Source organism: Mustela nivalis (assembly GCF_964662115.1).
Source record: "Mustela nivalis genome assembly, chromosome: 10".
NCBI lineage: Eukaryota > Metazoa > Chordata > Mammalia > Carnivora > Mustelidae > Mustela > Mustela nivalis.
Window position 1 is genome coordinate 31,744,859 of NC_139029.1, and position 17,442 is coordinate 31,762,300.

General features: G+C 42.0%; 2 protein-coding genes across 7 annotated transcripts in view; one reads left to right on the top strand and one right to left on the bottom strand.

Annotated features, from left to right (window-relative positions):
• Nucleotides 1-4,753: 4,753 nt before the first annotated feature.
• SVBP (small vasohibin binding protein) lies at nt 4,754-11,266 on the bottom strand. 4 transcript variants are annotated; one of them, XM_082686103.1, is made up of 3 exons: nt 11,150-11,266; nt 10,212-10,357; nt 4,754-5,190 (listed from the first exon to the last, which is right to left on the bottom strand). In XM_082686103.1, exons 2-3 carry the CDS (start codon nt 10,323-10,325, stop codon nt 5,104-5,106), a joined length of 201 nt encoding a protein of 66 aa, XP_082542229.1. In that variant the 5' UTR covers nt 10,326-10,357; nt 11,150-11,266; the 3' UTR covers nt 4,754-5,103. The 4 variants fall into 4 exon arrangements, with proteins under 4 accessions (XP_082542229.1, XP_082542232.1, XP_082542231.1 ...); XM_082686106.1 differs by lacking the exon at nt 11,150-11,266 and adding an exon at nt 11,022-11,109; XM_082686105.1 differs by lacking the exon at nt 11,150-11,266 and adding an exon at nt 10,777-10,911.
• ERMAP (erythroblast membrane associated protein (Scianna blood group)) overlaps nt 11,014-17,442 on the top strand; it is a 33,108-nt gene continuing 26,679 nt past the window's right edge. Inside the window, exons 1-3 of one of the 3 annotated variants that reach the window (XM_082686098.1) lie at nt 11,014-11,085; nt 11,480-11,577; nt 12,088-12,142. In XM_082686098.1, coding sequence (XP_082542224.1) covers nt 12,128-12,142 — 15 coding nt within the window. In that variant the 5' untranslated portion in view covers nt 11,014-11,085; nt 11,480-11,577; nt 12,088-12,127. The remainder of the gene's footprint in view (nt 11,086-11,479; nt 11,578-12,087; nt 12,143-17,442) is intronic. The other 2 variants (XM_082686100.1, XM_082686099.1) reach the window with 2 other exon arrangements.

A 17,442-nucleotide genomic window follows, 5' to 3' on the forward strand; every position in this document is an offset into this window, starting at 1 on the left:
GGGTAACAAAGGGAGAGGGAGAGAGAGAATCTTAAGCAGGCTCTATACCCAGAGCAGAACCCTATGTGGGGTTAACCTCAGGACCCTGAGATCATGGCCTAAGCTGAAATTAAGAGTCAGATGCTTATCTGACTAAGCCACCAGGTGCCCCTAATTATTTTTTAAATTATTTTTTTAAAAAACTTTCCAAGATAGCAGAGGAGTAGGAGACCTTAGTTTTGTCTGGTTCCAGGAATTCAGCTAGATAGCTATCAAATCATTCTGAATATCTGTGAACTCAACTAGAGATCTAAGAAAAGAATTGCTGTAATTCTACAAATGGAAAAGTAACCACTTTCTGCAAGAATGACAAGACAGAAAACTCACCTCAAAAAAGAGAACAAAAGGCAGTATTGACTGCCAGGAATCTAATCAGTATGGATATGAATAAGACGTTGGAACTAGAGTTCAGAATAACAATTATAAAGATACTAGCTGGGCTTGAAAAAAAGCATAGAAGAGACTAGAGAATCCCTTTCTGGAGAAATAAAAGAACTAAAATCTAATCAAGTCAAAATCAAAAGGCTTTTAATGAGTCACAATAAAAAAATGGAGGCTCTAATTGCTAGGATAAATAAGGCAGAAGAGAGAATTAGTGATATAGAAGACAAAATGATGGAGAACAAAGAAGGTGAGAAAAAGAGAGACAAACAACTATTGGATCATGAGGAGAGAATTTGAGAGAGGAGTGATACCATAAAGCAAAACTATATTAGAACAATTGGAATACTAGAAGAAGAGGAAAGAGAGGGGCAAAAGGAGTGAATTACAGCAGAGAACTTCCTAATCTGAGGAAGGAAACAGGCATTCAAGTCCAGAAGGGACAGAAACCACCCCCCAAATCAATAAAAATAGGTCAACACCTTGATATATAATAGAAAGCTTGCAAATCTCAAAGACAAAGAGAAAATCCTGAAAGCAGCTAGTGACAAGAGGTATATCACTTACAAGGGTAGAAACATTAGACTGGTAGATCTAGCTAGAGACCTGGCAAGCCAGAAAGGACTAGCATGATATATTCTGGGTGATAAATGAAAAAAAAAAATGCGTCCAAGAATACTTTATCTAGCAAGGCTGTCAGTAAAAATAGAAGGAGAGATAAAAAGCTTCCAGGACAAACAGAAACTAAAAGAATTTGTGAACACTAAATTAGCTGTGCAAGAAACATTAAAGGGGATTCTTTATGCAAAGAGAGAACCCAAAAGTAACAAAGACCAGAAAGGGAACAGAGACAATATATAGAACCAATGATTTTACAGGTAATACAAAAAAATGGCACTAACTTCATATCTTTCAATACTTACTCTGAATGAAAATGGACTAAATGCCCCAAGCAAAAGACACAGAGTATCAGACTGGATAAAAACAAGACCCATGGCTACATTGTCTGGAAGAGACTCATTTAATTTTATTTCACTTTTAAAAGATCTTATTTATTTATTTGACAGAGAGAGAACATAATCAGGGAGAGAGGTAGGGAGAGGAAGAAGCAGTATCCTGCAGAGCAGGAAGCCTGATGTGGGCTCAATCCCAGGACCCTGAGATCATGAATTGAGCTGAATGCAGACACTTAACTGCCTGAGCCACCTTGGTGTCCCAAGAGACTCATGTTAGACTCAAAGACACCTCTGTAGTTAAAGTGAGGAGGTGGAAAACCATTTATCATGCTAATGGACATCAAAAAGCAGCTAGAGTTGCAATCCTTATATCAGAAAAGATTTTAAACCCATGACTGTAATAAGAGATGAGGAAGGACACTATATCATAATTAAAGGGTCTATCCAACAAGAAGATCTAACAATTATAAATATTTATAACCCTAACATGGGAGCAGCTAGTTATATAGACTGACTAATAACAAAATTAAAGAAACACATCAATAATAATACAATAATTGTAGGGGATTTTAACACCTACCTCACTGCAATGGACAGATCATCTAAGCAGAAGATCAACAAGAAAACAAGGGCTTTGACACACTGGACCAGATGGACTTCACAGATAAATTCAGAGCATTCCATCCTAAAGCACAGAATACTCATTCTTCTCTAGTGCACATGGAACATTCTCCAGAATAAGTTATATATGGGTCACAAATCAGGTCTCAACTGGTACCAAAAGCTTGGGATTATTCCCTGCATATTTTCAAACCACACGCTTTGAAACTTGAACCCAGTCACAAGAGGAAATTTGGAAAGAATTCAAATACATGGAGGTTAAAGAGCATTATACTATAAAGAATGAAAGGTCAACCAGGAAATGAAAGAAAAATTTTAAAAATTCATGGAAACAGGGGAGCCTGGGTGGCTCAGTGGGTTAAAGCCTCTGCCTTTGGCTCAGGTCATGATCCCAGGGTCCTGGGATCAAGCCCTGAATCGGGATCTCTGCTCAGCAGGGAGCCTGCTTCCTCCTCTCTCTCTCTCTGCCTCTCTGCCTACTTGTGATCTCTGTCAAATAAATAAATAAAATCTTTAAAAAAAATTAATGGAAACAAATGAAAATGAAAACACAACAGTTCAAAACTTTGGGGATGCAGCAAAGGCAGTCCAAATAGGGAAGTATATAGCAATATAAGCCTTTCTCAAGAAACAAGAAAGATCAGGGGCACCTGGGTTGCTTAATGGGTTAAGCCTCTGCCTTCAGTGCAGGTCATGATCTTGGGGTCCTGGAATCAAGCCCCGCATCAGACTCTGCTTAGCGGGGAGCCTGTTCCCCGGCCCCTTCTGCCTGCCCTTCTACCTACTTGTGATCGCTGTCAAAAAATAAATAAAATCTAAAAAAAAAAAAAAAAAGAAAGAAACAAGAAAAATCTCAAATACACAACCTAACCTTATACCTCAAGGAGTCGCAAAAACTTTTTTTTTTTTTTACCTCTGAGAAATTGATCACAAAGGGATTCCAGGCAGGGAAGCAGAGAGACAAGCTCCTAGTTTTCCCTGATGATGCTTGCAAGAGCCTTAGCATTCAATGCTATTCCAGTTGTGGACACAAAGGCCCCTGTAGCCCTTCCCTGAGGCAGATGAAACTTCTTTGCTTTTAAATTGTGAGTAAAAAGATGACCCAGTGCTGCCTTGTCCAGGCATCCCTCACATCCCAAACTCTTTTTTTTTTTTTTTTTTTTTTGCCACAACCCATAGAAATAAGGAACTTTTACCTCCAATGCAGTAGACACTTTCATAAGTATACATGAGCCTGAAACAAAAGCTTCATGAACTATCTTTACCACATACAATAATTTTTAATCTGTTGTTTCATTAAAAAGAAAAGCTGGTCACAATTTCTTAAACTGATTTCACAACCTGCAGTTTAAAAAACTGCAATCCTAGAGGATGTCTCTAGGTTGGAATAGTTCCAGGGCTGAAACGCGTTATACAGGCAGTTCTCAACTAAGGGTCAGAATCTTTCCAACTGATGCTCCTGTATTACTTGGTTGTTTGAAATTTGGAACATCTCCCCTGAGACAAGGTGGCTGGGAAGGGAAGAAACATTTACTGAGGATCTATTACATACATTATCTCATTTATTATTCTAAATGTTCCTGACAGGAAGAAAATGTTCCATGACATGGATGGGCAGAGTGAGGCTCAGAGGCTAATAACTTATCTAATGGAGTAGAATTGCTACTTGACCCCCGGTCATTTGAATCCCAAAACTGTGCTCTTTGTAGTATTTTTATGGGTTTACAATAGCTCACTTCAAATCCCAACTCCTCCAAAAAACAAAACCAAATAATCCCCATTCAGTCCAAATTCAGCAGAACACCATAGACCCTAATTACTTTATAGGGATAATCTTTGTAAAGATTATCCTTAGTTATAATTTAGGCTCTCAAGAACACATTCTCCTCACTGGTAGCAAGTTCCTCATACCCCATTAGTGGTCCAGTTTCCTCCTAAAACAAGCCATAGCAATGGGAACAGAATTCTGAGTGACTTCTGAGGTAGCAGGGAGACAAAGAGGAGAGGGGGATGGCTTGAGGTGTTCCCAACACCAGCAGGGAAAATATGGGCACTTCTGGGGTGGAGAGTAAAGGAGGTAGCGATGTCTGGCTCCTTTGCCCTGAGAGGTCTACCTCATTTCCATACATATTCTGCTTTCTGACACCCTTCTCCCTACTCAGGAATATCTGGAAATGAAATAACCTGAAAGAACAAGCTCTGCTTTTGCTCAGCATTAAAATAACTCTTGGCATTGTGAAAGCTCAAGTTGGAACCACCATTTCTGACACAAGTGTCTCAGGCAGAAAGTTTATACTTTGATACTTAAAGATGGCAGGTGGGTGGATGGGCAGGTGAATGGTTCTTGAGGAACCAGCCTGGATATTCCCATCATAAAACCTCTTCTAGGCTTGATAAAGTAGTTCCTGGAGTGAAAAGTGAAAAGCACTTGCACGAGTCTCCCCGCTGGTACCAGGCCACTACGAACTGTCCGCCACAAGGTGAGAGGAATCCTAGCTGCAGCTCATCAAGGAATCGAGGCTCACATATTTATACCCATGTGGCTAAAAACTTAGGAGCTGCTGGGTTTGCCGAGCTTTGGCCCCAGGAAGAATGAGAACTGGAAACACTCACATTCTTTCTCTTACCTCCTCCCTTTCATTCCCTACTGAAGGAGAAAGGGTTCCCTCCGCTCACCTCAACTTGTCTTAACTATTAAATTCTTTCTGGTGCCGTTTTCTGTGGCTAGGCACCCCAAGCTAAAGTAGGAGCAAACAGACATTTTATTAGTATTTTATTTATATTTTTGGAGAAGATCTACAGTTTCACGAGAAATGCTGATTTTTCTCAAGCAATAGAAAAAAGTTAAAAAAAAAAAAGAATCTGCTGTCTTAGAAGAACAAAACAAGTCTCTTCAGCAAGCACTGGGCCAATTCAGACTGAAGGAACCAGTGAAGCAGAAGTGACATACGGGAAGTTCAGATTTATCCCAGTTCCGGAATAATGCAAACATTTTCTTGTCTGGTTCTGTAAGGTTCCAAGCGGACCATCTCAGGGAAACGGGAACCATGTGGAAAAAGCCAGCCTCGGGGCGGGGGTTCGTCTGGTTCTGTGCGCGGGGGGCGGCTCACTCTCCAGGAGGCTGCATCTGTTTACAGAACTCATCGAACTGCTGCTGCTCCAGTTCTGTCATGACTCTGTTGAGGGCATAGATCTGAAGCGGAGAAAAAGATCAGTTAGTGGGAGCGGCAGCTGCTCCACCTGTCCTCAGACGCCACAGGCTGTGGCGTTTGGAAATACGAGAAATGCAGCAGTGATGCAGGCGAGGGAGAAGGGCAGATGCTAATTCCATCTGGAGGATCAGTAGAAATGCGGTGGCTTGATCTGGCTTTTAAAGGGTCAGGAGGATTTGAACACATAAGAGACTGCGGAAGGGACATGGGAGGTGACAGCCGGCGGGGTAGTATGATGAGACAAAATGAGAAAAGTACAGGATTAGTTCTGGAAACTTCAATGATGCCTATATGAAGGATATTAAAGAGTTCAGGGAGCTGGAGAAAGTGATAAGTGTGTTAGGAGCCTTAAATGCCATTCCATGACCTCTGGACTATGGCCAGACTCCGGAGAGCCAGCGACATTAGTGCGCTAGGGACAACCTGATGGATCTGTGCTTGGGGAGAGATAACTGGAGACCATGTGAGAGATAAGTGAAAGAAGAGATTGTAGGCCACCTACAGGCATCATTACAACAGTCCAGGGAGGAGGCAGCAAGAATATGACGCAGGGTAGGCAGCGGGGATGGAATGAAAACTGCAAGAGACATTCTCAGGTGAAAGGTATCTACCTCATTCCTCACCTTTCTGTATCCTTGTGGTATCAATCTGCCTACTAACAAGCAGAAACAGCAGAAAACTCCAATTTGTAGAAGGGAAAAATGAAGGAATGTGTTTCTGTGTAGATGATATAACTTGATTCGTTTAAGAAAAGACAAGGGGGGAAAAAAGAACCCGAGAAGTGAGACAAATAGAAAACACAAAATAAAGAGCAGAAAAGGCAACTAACTGAATGTGTGAGGATCACCAACCCTGCGAGATGGTTCTTTGAAAATACTAAAAAGAAAATCCTGCAAATCTCTGACATGATTCTCAAGACAAAAAGGCTGACATAAACAAACATTATTATAACCAAAAAGGAAGAATAATTACTGATATAATGAGGATTAAATAAAAATATTATGAACTTTGTGTCAATAAGTTTGAAAACCAAAATGAAAGGAATTGCTAGAAAGAGTAAAATGATCAAAACTGTCTAAATAGAAAGTTTGAATGATCCTATAATCCCCGCCCCCATTTTTTTTTCTTACTGTGGTAAGATCCTATAATCTTTAAGGAAAAGGTGGATTCCACAGTGATGGAAACAGTTCCAAAAATGACACAAATGATTCTCAAAAAGCTAACACTGATGGTTAAAATGGTTAACTTTTCTGTTATGTACATGTTACCATAATGAAAACACATAAACAAATAGATCTGAATAGTTTAAAAAAAGAAAAGAAGTTGAGTGAAGACAGCCAGTCATGGAATATGGTAACATATATGAAATTCAGAAACATGCCTGACTAGACAGCATATTGTTAGGCTGCAAAATATTATTTGGGGGTACACAGAGAAATACTAAATTAGTGCAGAACAGCAAGGGTATAATCAGCATAAAATCAAGGGACAAGGACACTGCTGGTGGGAAAGGTTGGGGACAGGACCACAGTGGGGCCCAAGGAGCTTCCAAGTTACTGGTCACATTTTATTTTAGTTGGGTGGTACACAGGGTGTTGGTTTGGTTCATCTTCCTTAAGCTGTAAACATCATATATATGTGAATATACTTCTAATATATATGCATTAGAACCTCTGCGTCATCCATTCATGCTTTACTAAGCATTTTAATCTGCATGTGACTGAACTGAGGACTGAGAGGGAAATTAAGTAGCTTCTTGGAGACCTCAAGATCCAGAAGGCAGGCTGGTGGAAGGGAAAACAGAATAAGCAGAGAAAGAAGAGACTTAAAATGGGTCAGCAGATCTGAGCCAAGGAATGAAAGACTTTCGGGAAGGAAAGGGTGTTCAACTGTGTCAAATGGAGGCCACGTGCGCCCTCTGTTCCATTTACTCCTCAAGATGCTCCCACTTATCTAACTTTCTGGATTGCAGCAACTATGTAGAACTGAATGGAAACCGTGTGTCTTCCTCCCCACAAGGGTCTTGTCACATTCCTATCTTAGGAGATCACATTCCAGGCAGCACAGATAAAGCCAACAGCAACAGCCCAAGGTCACTTGTGTTTTGCTCGCAGTCTGCCCCTCCATCCCTGAGGGGCTAGGTGTTCTGTGCTTCCAAGTGAGGATAATATCTTCTACGTCACAGAGTCACCTATTTTATATTTATATCTCCCTGCCTTATGCCAGGCACGACTTAGAAAGGTTGGGATGGGAGTAGTAACCATCAGCTTTGGTGTGAGGACACCTGTGGTCAAGCACATGCAAGCGGGCCCCGTGCCAGGCAGTATTACATGGCAATATTCCAATATTGGATTCCAGTATTCCATGTTGGCACGTCACCATCAACACGATCAGTCCTTACACCCAGAGTCCGCACAATCAAAGCAGGCCACCTGCTGGGAAGCCCGTGGTTCCTGCTGAGGACTGCTGCCATTTGCTGAGTGCTTTATGCACAGCATCTCTGTTCCTCCTAACAGTCTTTGAGGTAGATATCATCGCCCTTGTTTTGCAAGGGGGAACTGAGGCACTGAGGTGCAGAGAGATGAAGCATCCTGTCCGAGGTCCCATGGGAAGAACTGGGGCTCATGACAAGCTGGAATTTGGAGTCAGACTAAGACATCTAACCTGTGGAACCTCATCAGAAGGATGCCATAAGGACACGGAGAATGTCCTCCGTATTCATCCCTACAGTGTGCGCAAAGGATGGTTTCTTCAGGCTGTTTCTTACAACAACCCTCCAACTGCTCCCCAAAGTGCAATTATCGGGGGGCCTGGATCCAGGTGGCGAGGGAAAGGTGAAGGGAAGGGGAGAATGATTTATTAGGATCCATGTCCACAGTTCTCAGATGGTCTGTCTTAATCCAAAGGTGGATTTCAGTTTATGGATTAACTTTGAACACACTATTCAGTTTACTTACTATACTGACTGTCTGCCTTTCACACTGAACGCAAGTGCCACAAAGGCGGGGATTCTTCTCTGCCTTGTCCACTTGTGTATCTCAGGCTGGGCAATAGTGCTGGGTGCACAGTGGCTCAGTTTTATAGGTGGATCAAATCAACATAAATTTAAAGTCGGCAGTATTACATGGCAATATTGGATTCCAGTATTCCAAGGTGGAGAAGAAGTGAGGAATAAGAACCCTCTTACACCGCTGATGAGACTGCACACTTGTACAATCCGTTTGACAGCAATCTGGCAATGTCTAGTAAAACTGAAATACACATGGTAAATCTCCTTCTAGTCATGTACGCTCCACGGAAATGCTAGCACAGTGCCAAAGGAGACATCGAAGTTTTTCACTACAGCAATGTTTGTAGTAGAAAAAAAACTGTAAATAATTTAAATGTTCATCACTGGAGGAAGGGGTAAATATACTAAAGTAGATTCATAAAATGGACGACTATATCTCTCTCTCTTTCCCCCTCTATGTTCATTTGTTTTCTTTTTTATTTTTTCTTAAAAATTTTATTTATTTTTTTGACAGAGAGACACAGCGAGAGAGGAAACACAAGCAGGGGGAGTGGGAGAGAGAGAAGGTGGCTCCTCACCAAGCAGAGAGCCCGATGTGGGGCTGGGTCCCAGGACTCTGGGATCATGGCCTGAGCCACCCAGGCGCCTCTTATTTGTTTAGTTTCTTAAACCAAGAAACAGACTCTCGAATACAGAGAACAAACTAATGGTTACCAGAAGGTGGGAGGGATGGCTGTGATGGGTGATGAGCACTGGGTGCCATATGGGAAGTGCCGAGTCACTGTCTTGTACACCTGAAACTAATATTACACTGTACGTTAGCTAACTGGAATTTAAATGAAAACCTAAACAACAGAGAGCTTACTGAGAGCTCAGTAAGTTAAATGTCTGACTTCAGCTCGAGTCATGATCTTGGGGTCCTGGGATGGAAGCCTGCGTGGGGCTCCCTACTCGACGGGGGGAGTCTGCTTCTCCCTCTGCCCCTCCCCTGCTTGTGCTCTCTCAAATAAATAAAATCTTTAAAAATAAATAAATAAAAATAAAACAGATTACTATACACAGTGATGACTAATAAACTAGATTATATTAATATGAATAGTTCTAAAAAACATATGTAAGCAAAATGTAAAATAAAACAGAATTAATGTAAAAATTTTAAAACACAAAAGAATATTATATGTTACTCAAGGATATCTAATAATATATCTGAGTGTAAAAGCATAAAAAATTATAGTGGATGTCCACAGAGAGGGAAAAAGGGTATAAAACAGGAAATGGACAAAGAGGACTTTAAATTCATATGTAATTTTTATTTATCTAAAAGGCTCCAGGTGAATATAACAAAATAGTAACCACTACCAATCTGACATGCTGAGTACCCCAGTGTCTGTTCTAATATTTTGTTTTTCTGTGTTTTTAAATTTCTCAAGAGGGAAACAAATAAAATGCCTAGAAAGAGGGAAAAATTTGCAGCAAGCTTTCTTCTGATAATAAATACTAAAAAAAAAATACACATCTGGATGTGGTGCCACACGGGTAGCGTGGGCAGTTTAGCTTTTCATTCTGAAGTTGATCCCAATTGTTGACTGCACAAAGAAACAGGTTTGGTGGGTGCAGAGCTTGGGCCTCTACTGCTGGTTATGAGCAGCTACTCTCCAGGCCAATGCCTGAACATCTGCGCTAGGGGGTGTCCAACACCTTGGTTGTCTCACTCTGACCCCTCCCTTCCATGTCCCTTCTCTTTTTCCTTTCTTTCTTCCACAAAAGCTCTGCACCAGGAATCATCTGGAGAGGGTCAGGGTTCAGACACTAACCTGGCATGGGACTCTGGGCTGTCACTTCATCAATCTGAACCTCACTGATCTCCTGGGAGAAGAGCTGTTATGCAGGGAGGCAGGTAGCACTCCCCCCCACAGCTCTCCCCTCTACTCCTCTAATTCCAGCATCATCTCCAGCAGACTACAGGTGTACAGGCCTCCTCCTTAATCTCACCTCTGCTCTTTGTCTTTGCTTCAGCTCCTGCTGGGCTGATTTCTGCTTGGCCTTCTCAACTCTGCTCACAGGTTCTTTAACTTTGGATTTTTCTTTCCGTGTAGGCTGATCCATGACTTGACTTCTGAACACTTGTTAGCTCTGACCTGGATGGTGCAGAAGAGACTGACTGATTAACAAAAGAAAGAAAGGAAGAAAGAAAGCAAAGCAAAGAAAAAGAATTTCCAGTCCCTCCCTTCACTAATCCCAGAGTTCAGCCCCCCTCCCTTGACAGGTGAGGCAGAGTGGCCCCGTGGAAAGGGCGCTGGATTCGGTGGACTAGGACTGAACCCACCGCCATGACCTTGCTGGGTGTCCCTGGGCAAATTGTTTAAATACCTATTTTTCTAAAAAGAAATGAATAAAACTAACAGAAGGAAGGGAGTGCAGCAACCTTTCTCCCGATACTAAATACTAAGATACTTAAATACTAAACTTGAATCCCCTCTCCACCTTGAGCCTTAGTTTCGTGTCTGCAAAATGGGACAACAGCCCATTCCCTGGCGTGAGGACCACGCGAGAGGACCTGGCTGTTCTGTGAGGACCCGGCGGGGCGAGCCAGTCCCAGCCCCGGAGCGGGGCAGCGGGGAGGCCCGGGCCTCGCGCCGTCTCCGGCCTCAGGGCCAGGCCCTCCCACCTCCCGGCGGCCGGAGAGTTACCGCCCCGCTCCGCCGCGGGGCCCCAGCCTGCCCCCGCCCGGGCCCGCCCTCCGCCACAGCCCGCCCCGGGCCCAAGCCCGGCCCCAGGGGACGTTCCCCCGCCCGTCGCTGCCCTCTCCGGGTGCAAGATGGCGGCGGGCGACGGTCGGGAGTCGGCGCCGGCCCTCCCCGTCTCGGTACTCCGGGATTCCGCCGCGTCGCCGGCAAGGCCCCACGTGGGACACCCCGGCCTTCCCCTACCTTCGGGTCTGGAGTAGCGAGCCCACAGCGCCTCGGATTGGGCGGGGCCGGGGCTGTGACCCGGGGGCGGGGCCGGGAGGCGGGGCAGCGGCGGGAAACAGGCGCGCTCTGAGGCCCCGCCCCCTGGGGGGCTGCGCGTGCGCAGAAAACATATCTGGACGTCTGTCTTTCCCGATCCTGGGCCCTGGGACTGGGGGGGGGGGGGGGGGTTAACAGGGCATATCTCGGGAATATTTTCTGGGGCAGCTGCTAGGCTTTGAAGGGTGAGATGGGAAACCTGGGATGAGAACTATAACATTCTGGGCCTCAGTTTCTTAATTCGAAAAGTAGGGATGGTGATTTGCGCCTTCTTGATCTACGAGCTTGTTAGGAGCACCAAGTGAAGTCCTGCCGGCCACGGGACTTTGAAGAAGGATGTCAGGACAAATGTAAATAACCAGTATAAGTATAGAGAAACGTTCAAACTAACAGATAATAATACAATTAGAATTTTACAATTATTTTAAAAATTTCAAATTAAAATAGTTGGCTATCGTTTTTCATTGATTAGAACAGGATTGAAAAAAATGGTAGGTAAATGCTTTGACAACAGAAATCTTGTTCAGTCTAAGAATGATGATATAATAATAATAACAGGGACCTCTGGGTGGCTCAGTGGGTTAAGCCTCTGCCTTCGGCTCAGGTCATGATCTTGGGGTCCTGGCATCGAGCCCCCTACCCCTTTCTCTGCCTCCCTCTCTGCCTGCTTGTGATCTCTGTCTGTCAAATAAATAAATAAAATCTTTAAAAAATAATAACAATAGCTGCCTCTTTTCAGAGCCTATGACATTGCAAGCACAGTTCTTAGAGCTTGACATTTATTAACTCATTTATTCCTTTTGATAAATGCGTCCAGTAATGTACATGTGTAATAACATGTTATTATCCCTATCTTACAGATAAAGGAACAGAGGCACGGAGAAGTTAAATGACTTGTTCATGGTTACACAGCTAGTAAGTATCAGGGCAAGTACTTCTGCCAGGTTTCAGGCTAGGACAATGGCCTATCCAGGAGAGGACATGTCCTCCAGATCCCCTACTTCTGCTCCTCTAAGAATCAGGCAAGAATTGAAACAATTGATGGATGCTAAGCAGGAAGTTGTTCAATGGATACAGAGTTTCTGTTTTGTAAGATGAAAAAGTCCTAAAGATCTTTTGCACAAGAACATGCATACATTTAATACCACTGTACTGTACACTTAAATAAGGAGGGAAATTTTATATTACCGGTTTTTTAAACCACAAAAACTGAAAAAGCACAACATTTATTCAGCAATTCCACTTCTAAGTTATCCTAAGTATCAGAGATAGCATTAGTCTTTTTTTTTTTTTTAAAGATTTTATTTATTTATTTGACAGAGAAAGAAAGATCACAAGTAGGCAGACAGAGAGTGGAAAGCAGACTTCCCACCGAGCAGATAGCTGGATGTGGGGCTCGATCCCAGGACCCTGAGACCATGAACTGAGCTGAAGGCAGCGGCTTAACCCACTGAGCTACCCAGGCGCCCCAGAGATAGCACTATTTTTAAGTGTAAAAAAAACTGCAAACAACCAAAATAATTGTAACAGGGGTTGATTAAATAAACAATAGGAGAGCTAACATGGGATTCTATGCAGCCATTAAAATGACATAGAAGAATATTTATTGACATAATAAAACATTTTTATTAAATGAAAAAGTTACAAAGAGGAACATACAACATAATCACAGTATTTGTCTCAAAAAAAGTATTCTATACATAAAGAAAAGAGGCTGTATGAAAACATAAATCCAGATTATTTTGAGAGCAGAGGGTATTTTCTTTTCTTTCTTTTTTTTTTTTTTGAGAGAGAGAGGGAGATTGAGGAGCAGGGACAGACACAGAGGAAGAGGGAGAGAAAGAGAATTTTTTTTTTTTTTTTTAAAGATTTTATTTATTTATTTGACAGACAGAGATCACAAGGAGGCAGAGAAAGAGGGGAAAGAGGGGAAAGAGGGGGGGAAAGCTGCTCCCAGGCTCCTTGCTGAGCAGAGAGCCCAATGCAGGGGTCGATCCCAGGACCCTGAGATCATGGCTTGAGCCAAAGGCAGAGGCTTAATCCACTGAGCCACCCAGGGAGCCCTGAAAGACAGAATCTTAAGCAGGCCATACCCAAGGTGGAGCCCAAAGAAGAGCTCCATCTCACAACCCTGAGATCATGACCTGAGCCAAAACTGAGAGTCAAATGCCTTAACTGACTGAGCTATCCAGGCACCCTAAGAGCAGAGGGGATTTTTATCTTCTTTGTGCCTTTCTGTATGTTACAAAATTTCTACAAAGAATACTTACACTTTAGCAAGATTTATACTTTCTTTTAATTGAGGAATGTCTAACAAATATTATTTTAAGCTTCTATATTAATGTTGATTGGATTATTGTTAATACTAAAAATGGTCAGATTAGAATATACTATATTACAGCTGGAAACAGGGCAGGAACCTTGGAAGGCTTTAGAAAGCCAACTAAAACACACTGGAGGGGCGCCTGGGTGGCTCAGTGGTTAAGCCGCTGCCTTCAGCTCAGGTCATGATCCCAGGGTCCTAGGATCGAGCCCCGCATCGGGCTCTCTGCTCAGCAGGGAGCCTGCTTCCTCCTCTCTCTCTCTGCCTGCCTCTCTGCCTACTTATGATCTCTGTCTGTCAAATAAATAAATAAAATCTTTTAAAATAAAAAAAAATAAAACACACTGGATATAGGGTATGAAGGAGTGGAAAAGCCAAAGGAGAATCTTTGGAAAAATAGTGGAGACACTTTTAGGAATGAAGGTATGCTGTGTTGGCTTGGGAAAGGATTGAGGTAGAGGGTGCGTGTGCCCGTAAGAGAGAGTTAGTTTACACTTAGAGGTGGCAAGAAGTTGTCTAACTCCAGAAAGGTACAGGTGTGGAGACTCTGGTTTGGGATTCTTCATCAGGAAAGTGCGGTTGGAGTCTGGAGGGAGTGAAAGTCCCCCTCCTTGTTCTTCCTCTATGAGTTTATGGTATCTATCTATCTATCTATCTATCTCTGTATCTATCTTTCTGTCTTTTTGTGACCATCAACAGACTTAGCCAAGTGTGCACAATTCCCTACTTAGCTGAGCCAGAGTTTCCATTAGTATGACTATGGAATATTTTTACACTTGAGCTGTATACCAGACTAAGATTACTTTAACTTTATTGAACAACTTTTCCCTCCTAGAGTCCAAAATTCCTTTTTTTCCCCATTCACTTAATTAATCATCTATTGTTAATTCTTCTGTTAATTTTGCCCCCCAATTTTCCATCTGGACTGTAAAACACCTCTTGATCTGGTCACGTGAATCTGGTGATCTTTCAGGGTCTTTTTTTTTTTTTTTTTTTTTTTTCTCGGAGACATCCTTCCTTGGGCCCACCCTCCTCTCTCCGTCCTGGCCTCACTGTCCCAACTGTTGTCCTAGGATTTCCCCTAACCACATTCTGGGGATTCCCATCTTACTCTCTGGTGCCAAATCCCCTGATCTTCCATTTGTGATTTATTCTCTCATTTTAGAAGAGCGCATTCTCCAGTAACCTCCCTAGAAGGAGTTCATGGGAGGTAAATTTTTGAAACTTTGCTTGTCTAAAAATGGCTTTATTTTACTTTCACACTTGGCAGTTTGACAGGATACAGATTTCCAGATTGGAAATCATACTCAGAATTTTAAAGGCATCGATCCATTGTTCTTTAGCTTCTCACGTGGCTAGACTCTGAAGAGGTCTGATTTAATCTGATTTCCATCACGTCCTCTATAATTTTTGTTTGTGAGTTTGTTTTCTGGAATTTTTTAGGATATATGTTTTTCCTTCATCTTTGGTGCTCCGAACCTTCATAATGATATGTCAAGGTAAGTTTTTTGTTCATTGTGCGAGGCACTCAGGAAATGTGTAGGCTTTGGGGAGATGTTCTCTATGATAGATTTCCTTGTTTTAAAAATCTTTTCGGGCGCCTGGGTGGCTCAGTGGGTTAAGCCGCTGCCTTCGGCTCAGGTCATGATCTCAGGGTCCTGGGATCGAGTCCCGCATTGGGCTCTCTGCTCAGCAGGGAGCCTGCTTCCACCCTCTCTCTCTCTGCCTGCCTCTCTGTCTCCTGGGATCTCTCTCTGTCAAATAAATAAATAAAATCTTTAAAAAAAAATCTTTTCTTTCTCATTTTCCATCTCTTGGCTTTGCTTATTCTACTTTTTAAGAGATTTTCCTGAACTTTATCCCCTAGCTCTTCTCTTGAATGTTTTAGTTTCTGCTCTAAAGTTTTAATTTCCAAGAGTTTTTCCTGGTTCCCTGGCTTTCCTTTAGGTAAACCTCTTGCTCTGTGTTATGGATTCAGGATCTTCTCTTATTTCATATTTCTGAGGACATCAATTGTAATTTTCTGCCATTTTCTTTTACTTCCTAGATTGTCTTTGTTGTTTATTTTGGTCTCTGGCTTTGGCTTTGAAGTTGGAGGCTTTCCTCAAGTAATGATAATAACTACCATATATTGGGTGTCAAGCACTGTTCTGAACATTTTATATGTTTTAACTAATTTAATCCTTACTCCATCCCAATGAGGTAGTTAACTATTCTTACTGGTAAGGAAACTGAGACACAGGAAGTTAGACTCTCACCCAGGTCACAGAGCTTAGAAATGAACCTGAATCTAATCAAATCTCTAGGTTTCCAATTCACAGGAAATATGAGGGATAGAGAAATAAATTAAATGATACCACTTGAAAGCAATCAGCCAAATCCAGAATGTAGGACATTGTACAAGGCAAATTTCTAAGTTTTTTTCTAATCTTTAAAAAAAAATTTTATTCATTTATTTGACAGAGAGAGAGACCACAAGGAGGCAGAGAGGCAGGCAGAGAGAGAGGGAGAAGCAGGGTCCCCGCCGAGCAGAGAGCCTGATGCGGGGCTTGATCCCAGGACCCTGAGACCATGACCTGAGCTAAAGGCTGTGGTTTAACCCACTGAGCCACCCAGGCACCCCGGCAAATTTCTAAGTTTTACCAACAATCAAGAGTATAAAGAAAAAATTTAAAAGAAGAGCAAAGAGGGGACCTGGATGGCTTAATTGGTTAAGCCGCTGCCTTCAGGTCAGGTCATGATCCCAGAGTCATGGGATCGAGTCCCACATCAGGCTCCTTGCTTAGTGGCGAACCTACTTCTCCCTCTCCCTTTTTGATGCACTCTCTCTCTCTCTCAAATAAATAAATAAAATCTTAAAATTAAAAGAAGACAGAGGGATCATGATAGAATAAAGACCCTTTAGGAACTTAACCAGAAAACGTAGTATGTGTATCTTGCTTAGATCCAGATTTGAACAGACCACGTGTAAAAAGACATGTTTGATGTCATTGAAAATGTATGAACGTAGACTGCATATCAAATAATATCAAGGGATTATCACCAATTTTGGTAGGTGTAGTGATAGCATGATGTATGTAGTTGTGTGTGTATTTGTGTGTACCTTAAAAATTATTGAGGACCTTAAAGAGCTTCAGCTTATATGTGTTATATTTTCTGCAATTTTCTATAGTAGAAATTAAAGTAAGAAATTTTCATATAATTATTATTTCACTTAAAGACAATAATAGGGAGGTGGGGGTGGGGTAACTGGGTGATGGGCATTAAGGAGGCATGTGATATAATGAGCGCTGGGTGTTACGTAAAACTGGTGAGTCAGTTGACCTCTACCTCTGAAACTAATAATATATTCTATGTTAATTAATTGAATTTAAATTTAAAAATTTAAAGAAGACAATAATAATATACACGTTAACATAAACACTTATGTTAACATAGACATGTTAACATAAACAACATGTTATATGAGAAACAGCTATGTTCTGAAACAAAACAATTAGTGAGAGGAGTGGCAATGTTTTACATATCTCTACATCTCTTAAGCGTCTGGCTGCTTAGAAGTCCGCGGATTCTCATATTGGCTCTTGCATTTGGTCTGTGGCAGTAGGCTGTGTGGTTGAAGTGGATGTAACTGGAAAAGAAGCATTTCAATCACCTCTTCAGATAATTGTGGATATTCTTTAATAATATAGCCAAACTTGGCAAGTGGTAGTCTCTGAAAGGTTACTGCAGCATAGGATCTAAAATCATACCAGTAAACTTTTCTTGTCATTTTCCCCTCTCAGTTTGATTGAGATATAATTGACAGATAGGTATACAACTTTTGAACTTGATACGCTTACACTGGGAAATGATTACCACCATAAAATTAGCTGATACTTCTCCATCCTGT